Source organism: Aythya ferina (assembly GCF_964211825.1).
Source record: "Aythya ferina genome assembly, chromosome: 17".
NCBI classification, from domain to species: Eukaryota; Metazoa; Chordata; class Aves; order Anseriformes; family Anatidae; genus Aythya; species Aythya ferina.
Genome location: NC_140316.1, coordinates 6,504,885 through 6,518,468, shown reverse-complemented (window position 1 = coordinate 6,518,468; position 13,584 = coordinate 6,504,885). Strand labels below are relative to the sequence as shown.

Below are 13,584 nucleotides of genomic sequence, written 5' to 3'. Positions count from 1 at the left end.
GAGATAATTCAGTTAAATTACCCACAGTCTTTACCATACATCCACGGAGACTGCTCTGCAGCATTATCCACAGGATCTCCTGTCAGTACTTTGCCCGTGGTGCCTCGTTTGCAGAAGGAAGCACACAAGCAGCACAGAAAGCTCCTTTTCCATACCCCTCGGTGCCTCCATCACTCAGGCCACGTGAAAGGAAGCAAAAATCCGAGTGGTGCAAATGGCACGGGAGCCGAGGAGCTGAGAGCACACAAAAGCGAGAGCTGGCACCAGCTGCGACAGGAGCAGGCTCGACCATGGGCGTGCTGAGCCGCGCTGCATGGGGGAACAAACATGACACCGAGTGGGAAACTGCTCCGAGGAGCTGCAGGAGAAGCTGCAATCTGCCACACGGACCAGTCTGCTTTGCATCGAAGAAACGGGCAGACGGCACAGACTGACTGTCAGTGGCTTAAAGAGGCACTTGCAGGGTCAGGACTCACACAGGGGGCGAACGCTGGGATGTGGGGAGTTGAACGAGTTCCCAGAGTTACCGTGCCACAGCAAACAAGTCACTCAAGCCAAACACTTCACAGGGATGGATGCAGCGTGAAGACTGTCTGGTTTGTGGAAGTGCTAAGCTACGACATCTGCAATTAAATTCAACAGGAGCACCTGAAGCACAGGACATGCTACCTGGCACCGAGCACTCAGGAAGTCGGGCTCCTGACATTTGGGACACTCCAAACACTTGGCCTCAAATCTTTGCATTTCCGTCATAAACGGGGAATCCTCCCACATCTCTCCATTCAAATTATGTCAAAAAGAGATTGTTTATGAGGCTACCAGGTCTTGTGATACCTTACTTGTTCTAAGATTTGAGTTACTCCTGTTTAAACACAGACTCTCAAAACGTACATATGAATGCTGCCTTGTCCCCTAAGCCTCAAATTTTCTGTCTAGCGTATTACCCACTAAACCTTCAGAAAGCTTTTAATTTAATCTGGTAATTTGAGAGGTGATAGAGTTTCTGGATTAAATCCAACTTCACGTCTAAAGATTTGGAAACATAGTTCAGGCGTCTCCAGGGAGGGGTGATTGTTGTCAGGTCTGGCAGCTCCACGCTTTGCATTACCCCTTGTGTGAGGCTGGGAAATCGATGCTAACCAAGACCAGCATCCTGCTGAGCTGAGCACCAGTCAAACAAATAGATTGCCTGGCAGTGAAGAGCTCAGCACGTAAACACCTCAAAGCAGGGTAAAAACAATGCATCTCCTTGGAGTTTGGTAAGGGTTCAGAAAAGATGTGTGATTGATCAGAGGCATTTTATCATTTAGTTTTAAAAAATGGAAAAAAGGAGACGTACTAAAAAGTACACAAAGGTCAACAGTTTAAAGACTGCAAATCTCTGTATGTAGTAGTTCATAAAGTATGCACAAACAGTCAAATTAAAGGAAATGCAAGACTAATCAACGGAAATGCTTTTCCCAACATATCATTAGGCAAGGAAGAATAGGGTTGAAACCATTTTGAAAGGAATATTTAGCTTCCTGTCACACAAGGCAAAATGACAATTAGATGATAGTGGAAGACGAACACATTATATCAACCACCTACGCTGGAGCCATCTGCGTTCCTCTAAAACTTTTGGTTGTAGATACTGCCCAGAACTGGAAGAAACTTGTCCTCATCCAGTCTAGAAGCTCTTGAGGGTAAAGTAAAAGAAAATGGTAAATAGGAAGAACAAGAGAGAGGGTGAAGTAGGCGTATGGCTGGGGAAGTGATAGTTCAGTCACTTCACACCACACACAAAATACCCTTGGCAAAATGAAACAGAAAGCTGATAATGATCACTGCCAGAGTGTGCCACAGCTGCTGCTTCTTCAGTTACTGGCCATACCTTCAGCTGGCTCCATAAAGGGGACTTTCCGGATCCAAAAACGATACAGCATGCAAGCACTAGCACAACCAACCTCCAAATCAACACATTCTTCCTTGTAGGGTGTCTGTAGAAGTCCTTCAGAACAGTATGAAAGATGACATTGCTTTACAGTTAAATTTCCTAAAAAAGATTGGTTCTGTATGAAATCAGGCTCCCGGTCTCAACCCCAAAACATGTAATATCTTACTGGTGAACATGGGACTGCAGAGCAGCTGCTCGTGCTACTTCCTCTAGCAACTACTGCCCCAGCCCCGCAGCCTGTCCAGATGGGTTTGTAGCCTCAGGCTCTGGGGAAAAGAAGAATTCAGCTCATTGCAACTTTGCTGCATTTGGGCCCCTGATCAAGCAGGTTCAGAAAACAGCACCAAGAAATACCTAATAAAGGAAGAATATGGCATGAGGCAAGGCTTTGTGCTACAGAGCTAGCTGAAAGGAAAAGCCTAAGGACAGCTGACAGCACAGTCTTATCACTTATTCCTGGGAACAGTTCTATTTAAAAATATGAAGGAAATGGAACAATCGCCAATATAATTGCAAGATAAAAAATTGCTGTGGACGGGATTTGCGAAAAGCACGAGAATTTATGACATCAATTCTCTGTTCATACGCAACAGATACAAGCACCTAGCCTGTAGTATAAAAATAAAACAGGTGAACAGCCAGAGCTACACTAAACCCTGCTCTACTTGGGCTGCTGACAGTGAGTTTTGTTTAACCAGAAAGCCCACAGAGAGGGCAGGATATTTAGAGAAGTTGGTCTGATATTTTGGCAGAAACAAAGCTGGAAATCCAATGAGCAGTAAAAAGGCAAACTGCAGAGCCCTTCCTTCCTGTGGGTTCACACATGGAACTTCTGTAAAGGTAGAAGTTATGATATTACTTCAATTTCTTGTGTAGAATGGTAAAGAGGAAATGAGTAGGAATAATAAATCCCTATTTGTAAGAAATGCCTGTTTCTACCATTTCACAGAATATACCACCTTGGGATACATTATTTTTAGGAACAATTACAGTTGATATGGAACAGTACACAGATTTCATGAGTCTCCACTGCTCAAGTAGAATAGAGTTACAGACACATGCAGCATAAATCCTCCCAACAATTTTTAGTACACTAACAAGAGCAAGCAGGAAAAAGTTTTAGTCTACCAGACAGATGAATTGAGGGTAATCACTGATGTAGATTCCACTAACAATTACATGCCTCTTGGGAAGGGCAGGGGGGACAGCACCTTACTCTTTGTAAGTTTGGAACTGAAAGGAATCCTGTGTTTAAACGAAAAGGGTCATTCTAAAAAGAGACTATAAGAACAGCTATGGTAACAGTCTTTTGTAAATATATATATTTTGTATACACGTGGTCTGACAAAAATATGTATTTGACACGCTTATTCAGACTTGCAGTGAATGAATGCCTCACCTAATTGTGTTCTGAAAAAGATGCTTAAAGAAATGATCCTAATAGGAAAGTATTAGATTTTGGGGGTGTTTCTTGTACTTTGGACAACACAATCACCAAACAATTTTATTACTAAATGATCCTCAACAGGAGTTAGTTCAATAGGAGGTTTGTTATTAACACAAATGAAATCAGGTTGAAAAAAAGGTGAACGGTGCCAAAGAACTTACAATGGCTTTGTATTAAGTCTTTGCAAATAGCAAAATGACAAAGCAGTCATTGAAACACACCTTCATCAACACCACAAAAACCTATTTCACCATCACTGATGTTTTCTGACTTGCTTATGTTACAGGGTGCCAATAGTAGCTCAAAGGCCGAAAAGTACAGGCTGCACAAGCAGACTCATAGCCCTTCCTTGCAAGCTTTCTCTTAATGCTTCAGAGAGACTTCATCCCTTGTAATTTGAAGATATTTTAATGATCCAAGTTTCACAAGTCCAGGTGGCTTCACTAGCTAGTTCTTTTAGTGTTGTCTGCCTTTACTGAAATTAAGGACCTTAATTACAAAGTATTTAAAATTTAGCTGAATCATCTTACAATTACTCATCTAAATCTGAAGGTATTTTCTAAATTTAAAGCTGCATCATTTCTCGTTAATTCGGTGGCCAAAGAAGAAAGTTATCACTCTCGATTATGACCGTGTGCTACTATTATTAGTTGCTTTAGTTCCCCAGTCCATGTCTCAGCAGTCAGCCAGTCCTATGACTGCTCCCAGATTTAATACTTTCCCCAGCATAAGAAAACCATGCTCTTCCAAACTTATCATGGCCTCAGCAGAATTACTTTTATTCATGCCATCCCTTTTCATACTCCAAGACACCATTCATACGCACACCAGCAAACCAACTTGCCCTTATTCTTGGCAGTTCTGAATAAGGCATCCCCTTCAACGCCCATTTCAGGTCACAATGCTATCCCACCAAATTTTCGTTACAGGTATAATAGAGTTTTATGTCCTACACCAGAAGTTCTCGTTCCTCTGGTTTGCTGGCTACACTCCTTGCATTACTGTGCAAATATCTCAGTCCTTGCCACACCCAGCTTTCTGGCTCTTTTAGCTCTGTACAGCCTTTTCACCAATTACTTACCTGATTAATGTTCTCATCAAGTGGAGCACTTTCCTCCTCTATGCTATCCATCACTTCCCCCTCTAATATTCTCTCTTGTTCTGTTGTTCTCCTCTGCCCGTGTACAGACATGGGAATGAATCAAGTCTCTCCCACATACTTTTAATTCCTTGAAGTTCTCCTCATCATGTCAGGCCAGGCAGTCCAATGAGACCTACACCCTGAATGCAGGTGCAGAGCCTATCTACTGAGAAATGTTACATTTATAAACATCCTTCTCCTAGCCATATAGCAAATATTCTTCAGAAATCCAGTCACTGAGTCGTCATCATCATCCTATTGCATCCTTCATGCTACACCTTAAGATTGCTGACTGGTATTATAGACAAGAAGATAAAAACCTCGTTTTGCACTAATAGGATATTTCAATATCCCCACAAGTCAGGCCTCTGCGGCATTCTGAATAATCCAAATATTAACATGACTGTTTTTACCTAGCTATTCACTTTCGTTAACCTCCAGAACTTTACTAGATCCCTCTAGTTCTTCACATTTGGTCAAAACTAGCTCAAAAGGAAGAATAACAGCACAACTATAAAAGCAACTTTAAGGACATCCGCATCCCTAATAACAACTTTAAACAGAAGTTACATCAATGACATGGCTTAATTTTTGGTGTCAGAAGAAACTACCAACAGATTTTTGCCCGCCTTTCGAACAGCAAATATACAGTCACAGAAACTACCCAAAAGCCTCCTAAAAAGAGCACCAAACACATTCTTTCACTTGTCTGTGTGCAGCACAGTGGGGAGAGGGTTAACTAAAGCACAGTTTCAAAGTCTGAGTGTTAGATTTACTTTACCATCTCCATTTAAAAATATATTTAGAACATGTTCCTGTAAAATACCGATGCTACTATTTTGTAGCATCTCTAAAATAGCTTAAAACTCAGAACGACGACAGACTTAACGCTGTGACGACAACGCTGCGAAGTTCACATGATTCTCTACCAAGCAAATTACGTGGCTCAATGGCAAAGAGCTTCTTAAAACAGTTTTTGGGCACAGCTTAGTCATGCCGTAGAGATATGAGTTTTGAACTACGCCATAGTTAGAATTTAACTCGTGCTTTCAGATTCTTGCTGCACTGTTGTTAGAAGAAAATTACGGGTCCCTTCTCTTGTAAGGTACACAGAAAAAGAATTGCACTGGCCAGGTTGTCAAGAACACAAATGTGAATGCTCAAATTTGTGATTGTGTTCACAAAAAATAAATAAATAAATAAGACAGCTCAGTATCCAGCAGCTTTAGCAGAGAACCACTGCTGGTAGGTAATAGGCCCCCGAAAACATACATGAGCTTGCGAAGAGTAAATACACCAGCTTGCTTGGCAGATCAAAGTTCTCCACGTAAGCACATGCAGCATAATCAGAACAGGTAGCAATAAACCAAGCTCTCTACCTAGTCCAGCAGTGTCACCCAGCACAGTTTGAGTGATACACTCATACAACCAAAACTGTAATTCAGAATTTAACCTCAGGCCTATGTGTCATTTTGACTTAATTGCAACATGATTTTTCCTTGCCATGTAAGTCTCTTAGACGACAAACTCTCCTCACCTCCAGCACACCTACTCAGGCTGTTATATTGAAGTGCAACTCTGACAACTGAAAAATATTTGTAGTATTAGCCCCACAAAGTGAAAAAGTTTGTTAATAAAGTGGTGCAGTTCTATGGAACAATCTCTACTTTCAAATAAAAATAAGCAGATGATCTTAGGAAAAAAAAAAAGGAGTTAAAGTACTGATGAAAAACAAGGAGACATTGGGATAAGTGGTCTTCTTAGCATTACCTGGACAGTCAACTTCATCACTCTCGTCCTCACAGGTGGGCCATCCATCACACTGCCAATTTGAAGGGATGCACTGGATGGTACCACTCCGACACGCAAACTGCCCTGGGGTACAGCGGAGCTCTAGGAAAGAAGAAAGTTGTGTTACTTATTCCTCTGAGTCCAAATACATATAATGTAATGGACAAAAGCTCTGGATAACTCAGCCTGCTAAAAACTATTGAGCTTCAGATCACTTCCATATTTCAAACTGGACGTTTACAGGCTTTAACAGACAGGAGAGCCTGCATACAGCGTTTGTGAAAGAAGTCTATCAGACATCCGTAGTAAAAACTTCCTCATAAAAACACCACGCAAGATCTAGCTGGCAGATTTTTGGTTCATGCAGTCACACACACACTTCAGTTCAGCTTTCTCTATGGCAAACAGTACTCTGATCTGACCATGGCAGACTCTGCTCTTACATTATCATCATCTAGAAAAAATGGATAAAGAAAGGATATCATTTAGCAGTAGGTTTCCCACTTACGAAATACTAACAGGAATACAAGTTGATAACACGAGAACAAAACAGTTTCTCAGATTTCTAAATTGGATTTTCAAAACTGATTCCAAAAAAGTGACACCATAGTTTCTCTTAAGTCTGCTCCTTTCACATATCTGAAAATAAGTTGGTGTCTTTAAAAGAAGAAGAGGAAAGGAAACCCACATCCGCACAACGTTCCCAAACCCAGGTCTAGCTGGAGAAGCTGCAAGCTCAGGAACCCAGTAACAGCCATCACCACAGTGAGTGTTCCCCTTTTACTTCTTGCCATGCACTTAAGACAACTTGCTTACTTGCCTCAGAAGCAAAGTTTAACAACAACATGCTCTGGTAGCTTTTACATGCTAGATTATGCAATGAATTCAGAATGCAATTTCCACTGCAAGCAGGAGGTACGCCAGGCCCCACCCAGACTTGCACAACTGTCCAGCCCAACTTCGAGCCAGTTCACGTAACTATTTGTAAAACAATTTCCATATTGATGGACCTGTTTTCACTTTCTAGCTCACACTCTTTTGTAGAATTCCTGTGTATCAGCAAATCCTTTAAAAGAAACTGCCAGTATCTGCAAACTTGTAGTGCCTGCTGCTACAGCATTACTACCTACCTGCCGTCATCACACTGTCAGTCCTAATTAGCATTATAAAAAGTATAATTTTTGTCAATGCTTTTAAAGGTATCAATTCCATCCATCAAATGCCAGAAAGTAATAATTCCGCTTAATTTTGTGTTCCTCACTATATTTTGCAGGGAAAATCTGTCTATACAAACGGTGAACAACCCCAAGCTTGTTTGCAGACTGCGGGTCTGCGAGTGATGAGAATCGACGCGCTCACCTTCACACCAGACCATCACCCTGCAGCTTTCCTCACAACGGTGGTTCTCAATATTGCACTGCTTTGGGTAACAGCAGTTAAGCTATGCCTCGAGAACTAGCACCTCTTACTAAAAATAAAAATCAAACAAGGGTTTAGAAAGTAATGCACACTGAGCCCTGACTTTGAAAGAATGAAGCAGGTAGCTGTTTTCATTGATGGGGGAAAGGAAGCTCTAAGCAATTTACAATATAGATGCACGTTCTCTCATCCACAGTTTACAGCTTAAGAGAAGAAGCTCTATCGCAACTGTCACCTTCCCGAAATGCACGTCTAAACTAAGTTAAGGCAGAGGTTACGTTTAAATTTCCGGACAACACAGCCATGCAAAATAAGATACGCAATCACCCACTGTCAACCAGACCCATACCCATATACCTAATAATTAGTATAGGATATTGTTTGATAGGCTTATTGTTTGATCGTAGACTCAAACCCACTTCTTTTGAAGACACCCAGATATTAAAACAGCATGAAACAGTGCCTGTTTCTCTCCAAATCCCAGAGCTGCTCTGCTAGCAGAATGGAAGCGGACACATGCTCCTCGTACACCACCTACTCGGAGCAAACACCCAGGTCACCAAAGCACAAGGAGCTCAAGCAGACCTGCCTGACTGCTCCCGGCAGCAGCACACGACAGCAAGACAAGGAGCGCTCTGACCCAGTTAGAGTTTTATTCAATCCAATCCGCTGACAGCAAAGAGCACAGTGGAAATATTACAAGCAGGGAAACAAAAATAAAAAAATAAAACCAAGAAACCGCCACCACCCCACACACCTCGTAGCTTAGGTCACATGTGATGACTTTTTTCCCCTGAACAAAACCTGAAGAAATTTATTCAGCCCAAAGAAGGGAAGAAAGTTTGTGATTATGGGAGTAAAAGGTTAAGCTTCACTTGTCCAATGTAGCAAGAAAAAAAGATAAAGCTAAAGCTACAAAAAAATACAACTGAAGTTGAAAATTAAACTCAAATTTTAAGTTCACAGGAAAGCATCAACTCAATAAATCATCGCAGCCTGTTTTACCACGGTTTGCACAGCATCAGCATGAAGCATAAAGTTTCTTAAGAAGTTCAACCACTGCCATTCCAAGTACTGAATTTACACCGGAGCCTCTGGAAGATGTTTTCAACACGAGAGGCTGCTTTCAGCCCAGCTACAGGTTTCCATTACACCTTCCTCCAACAATGGCAAAACGCAATTCAATACTTCAAATGAACCCTTTCAACCTGCTTGTCGCCCGATTTCAGTGGAAGTTGCACACAGCTGAGAAGAAAGCTGCTCTGCAGCCCTACCTTTCACAGACAGCACCCAGGAAAGCATGTGGGAAAGCCTGCGAAGTGTACTTCGTGTCTCTCTTCAGTTCCATATGCACTATTTTAGGTGTGATTATGAAAATTAGGTTCAAATAAGCAAACAGCCCCATCCCCACATTTCTGTCATTAAAACCTGCCAGTTACGTGCCGTAATGTGGCTGCTCCCTGCATTACAGGCAATCCCCTAAGAAGAAGGTGTATACACGAGGGGACACAAAACACATTCATTAAAACACGGCTCGGGTTAACCAGCAGGGCACTTGGTCCCGACGGAAAGCACACCCCGTCAGGTTCACTCATTATTTCACAGCAAGGAGCAGGAGCTGCTGGGCGATTCTGCTGCAGAGAGAACAGTGACACTAAAGGGCATGGTTGCAAAACCCAGTCTCCAGACGCTGAAAACACCACCAGTAACGCTTCCTGAGCTACCCGAGCCCTGAGCCCACACCTCCCTGCATGACCAAACTGCTTTATTCATTGTGCAGCGTCTGGAAGAGCTTCAGCTTAATTGTTCTGCTTCTGGTTGCTGCCCATCGTGTTTTAGCATGAAAGACACACAACACGCAGCCACCTGAGGAAACCTGCCCACCTCTCCCACCTGGACTCCCCAGAGGGGGCTGTGCTCAGCTGGGACATCCCTGGTGACCTGCTTCTGTGCCAACTCTGATGGTAACTTGCAGCAAGAGGATGAGGAAGAAAAGCATCTCAAACTGCCAGCTCCTCTTCTCTCCCCATGCTCCAAAACAGCAGCAAAGCAGCACTGCACACACCTAATTGCTGCCAGCTGTTAAAGCAGAAAGACTTTTGGTACTGTTAGGAAATATGAAATGCAGTAAGTTTGGCACCTGTTGCAGCACAGGTACAAACACATCACGCAGTGGTCAGCAACTGGCCACAAGTCAAAAACTGGAAACACAGCTACCTCCTGTGCTCACATAGGACACGGCGAGTTAAATCAGCAGAATTAGGATCCACACACGAGCTTCTAGTGTAAAAGGGTACTTTTGCTTGTAAGAATCAAACAGTCTTCTCTGGTGCAGCACAAAATTTGGTATACAAGTCTCACTTTAGAGCAAATGTATCTATTCATTGGGATGAAGTGAAGCAAGCAAACAATGGAAACAGCAACAGCTGTAGCTCTTTACAGGGCATAAATTTACAAACCATTACAAAGTTCAAGGGTGCGAGAATGTGAAAACACTTCAAGCAGCAAGGTGTTGTTATAAGTCGTCTTCAATTCGCCATCTCAAAGCACTTCTAGAATGTTAACCCTCAATCTTGCCAGCTACTGCATCCTTCTGTCAGTGCCTAAAATGAAGCGCAGGAAAATGGCACAGCTGGCCAAAGGCTGCCTCCGAAGAGATGAGACTGAGAGCAGGGGCCAGCTCTCCTGGATGCGGCTCCTGTGCTCTCCCTCCAACACCCCGCACCTTGCCAGCCCACCAGCACGCTCCTACCTGAACTCACGTTTTCCTTTCAGAAGCATCATCCACTAACATATAGTCTCCGGCCACCTGTTCTCTCTAAGCAGCACCTAAGAGCTACAAATTGGCCAACAGGAGCAAGAAACAAAGAACACCTTAGCTTTATAAAAAGAGAAAAAGAAAAACCAGTCAGACTTTGTATCAGTTCTACAAGCTTAACATATAGCACGATATTAAGCTTACTGTCAAGCAAAGGCCAAAAAAACAATATTGATTTAATGGGACGCATCATTAGGTAACATAATCCACCCTCGGGAGTCACTCACCTGAAAGCAGCTTTGCCAAAGCTAGCGGCAGATCTGTTGTTTGAAATTTAAAACAAAACTTACAGCACAGTTGGAAACTTAATCAAACACCAGAAATTCCAAGCGAGATTGTAAATACATTTAAACAGTGCCATATAAACAAGTCTCCGTCTCATTTAGCTGCCAAGTATTTTTTTCTAAGTTAGGCACTAACAAAATCAACAAGATTTTTGACTAAAATAAGAATCCAGGTTTTATAGGGGGAAAAAAGTTTTCAAAGTGGTTGTTCGCACTGCCACAGAAAGCTTTTGTTCCAGCAAAGATTTTCACAATGCCATGTCTAACGCCAGATGTTTCACTGCACCCATCACGTAGTTCAACACAGGGTTCAATGAGCTTCCTCCCCCCTGCTTTTATGGCACACTAATTTCCAGATTTTCTGCTAAGTGCTCAAAATGGTCATTTACACATTATCTTCAACCAGGAAGACCGCGTGACAGATGGATAAAACAGCCACCCGCACGTTTTAACTTCCAGCACAGTTTCGCAGGTTTCATAAAACAAACACCTTGTCTCCATTATAAGACGATGCAGGAAGCCCTCCTAGGTTTAATCATCTCATTTAATCTTTCTGAATAATTGAGGACGCTTCCCTTCTGGGGCCTGTACACGTGCAAGTCGCAGCGCAGTGATCCTGCAGCAGATGCACACGTGGAGTTGGTAAGCGTGCTGCACTGGGTGCTACACTAACTGCAACCTCTATTTCTTAGATATTTCATTATATTTCATTTCAAGCCTTTCAGAGCTGAGTTTGGACAAGGACACCACTTATTTTCTTTGAAACTGGAACTAATTTCCTGCTTATCTTTCCCCTTTTTCATGCAAAGGGCACAGGGATGATTAGTTCCTCAAAAGAAATGTTGTAATCGAAAGCAAGACTGAGAGGATCCACATCCAGTACCTGTGACCAGTTCTCAGCACAGTAAATCTCATTTGGAGCTTCCAATATCAAATCAAGACTGTAACAGCCACAAGAAACAAAGTGTTGATTCAATACAAGTCCACCTTGCTAGTGCAGTTTTCTGAATTAATTTGATGAGCTCGCTTTGAAAGAGCAAGCTTCTGACCAAATCAGACGTCTGCCCACGTTAACATAAAGCCAGACCAGCTATGGGTAGCTCCCCCGCGACCAGAAAAAAAACATGTGCTCCAACAAATGCAGCAGAAATGCAGTGTCCAGCTCTAGCATCAGTTAACGCGGGGGTGTGTGCCCACCAAGCTCGTACACTCCATTTACTTAGCTCCTACAGAAGCCTCCTTCTGATCACACTTGGATTGCAGGTGCTTTTTTGGCAGCAGCAGAACTACTTTCAGCCCCGTGCTAGCAGAGGCTGCCCTGCGAACAGGGCCGGGACCCTCACCAGACTGAGGTAAGAAAAGCTTTCACCACCGAGCAGAATTGCAGCTCTGCCCCACCACGAGCTGCACCAGAGCACAGCGCGGAGATATCAGAAGCAGCAGAGGTGGCAGTACATCTGTGTGAGGGGCAAAGCCCACCAAGCTCTGAAAACTCCTGCCAAGTGACACAAGCCAGCTACCCACGGACCTTTCTGGTCTACAGGCACTATTTACCCATCAAAACACTTCTGAGAAAACAAGCTAGGGTGACAGAGCGTTCAATACTGTCTTACAGGTTTATTTAATCTGCCTCAGTTGAAGACCAAGACATAAAAGGAACTCAGCCCAGTGAAATTCTACATCCAATAAAAGTGCCAGAGGCTCCGTCTCAGGTGTATATATAATAAACATCTCCCATAAAGCACTATGTGAGCACATCAAGGTTCTCAAAATCCACATTTCAGCCTTATATTTCCAAGACACCAATGTTTACCATCTCAAAGACCCAGAGAAAAAAAAGAACACTTGAAAGCAGAATCTCCCAAGCTAGAAGGGTATCACTGACACGTGGCCCTTACTTTTGGGCCACACATTGCTAACCCCAGTTAAACCACTGGTGAGACAGCAACCAGCGGTGTCAGTTCACAATTTAAGAAGTCAATATATGCATGAAGCATACAGCTGGGGAGCTACAGCTCTGAACCGAAGCCTATAAAATACAAGCCCCACTTCAGGAGAGAGCTTTGATACAGAGATTAAATTCAGTGACTGCAGTCACTGACGATGGAGGTCTGGTTCTTCTAGTCACAATGACTTAATTTCTCTTTATTACAGAGATTCATCAGTCAGTAAAGTCTGATACATTAAGATACTCTTGGTAGCTAACATTACTGATGCGTGTTAGCTTTTAGTGTTTACACAGCTAGCCCTGATTTGAATCTATTTCAGTTTTTAAGACAAGTAAGTGGCACTTTTCATCTCCTATGTTAATTATTTGTTCTTGTCTACTGAGCTTCATTTGTATGGAAATTGAAATTTGATTAAATGCACAAAACCAGCATTTAATGTTATCTCAATTATAAACTATTACTGTAACTGAAATGCATGAAATGGAAAAGAAACTTCCGCACAAAGCCACGTACTTCCAACTTTTAATGAACACTGCAAGTTGTGTGCGTACCTTGTTTACTTCACTGATTTCGTTCAGATTTCTCAAGACAGGATCTGGTAGATCCTCTGGCATAGCATTTATTTACAGACTGAAGGAAAACAAAAACAATTCCTGCTTTCGCAATGGAAGAGTTGCTCATTGTATCGAACCGGACGAATCAACCTGTAAGAGAATATTCTGATCACATGCAAAGAGGCAATTACTGTTATCAAAAGTTGACTGTGCATTAACAAAAACACCAACTACAAGTGCTTAGC

At 42.6% G+C, this 13,584-nt stretch overlaps 1 protein-coding gene across 1 annotated transcript in view; it reads right to left on the bottom strand.

Annotated features, from left to right (window-relative positions):
• Positions 1–13,584, bottom strand: part of DGCR2 (DiGeorge syndrome critical region gene 2) — a 44,747-nt gene that overhangs the window by 18,801 nt on the left and 12,362 nt on the right. Inside the window, exon 2 of the mRNA XM_084539260.1 lies at positions 6,295–6,417. Within this exon, the coding sequence (XP_084395386.1) occupies positions 6,295–6,417 (123 nt within the window). The remainder of the gene's footprint in view (positions 1–6,294; positions 6,418–13,584) is intronic.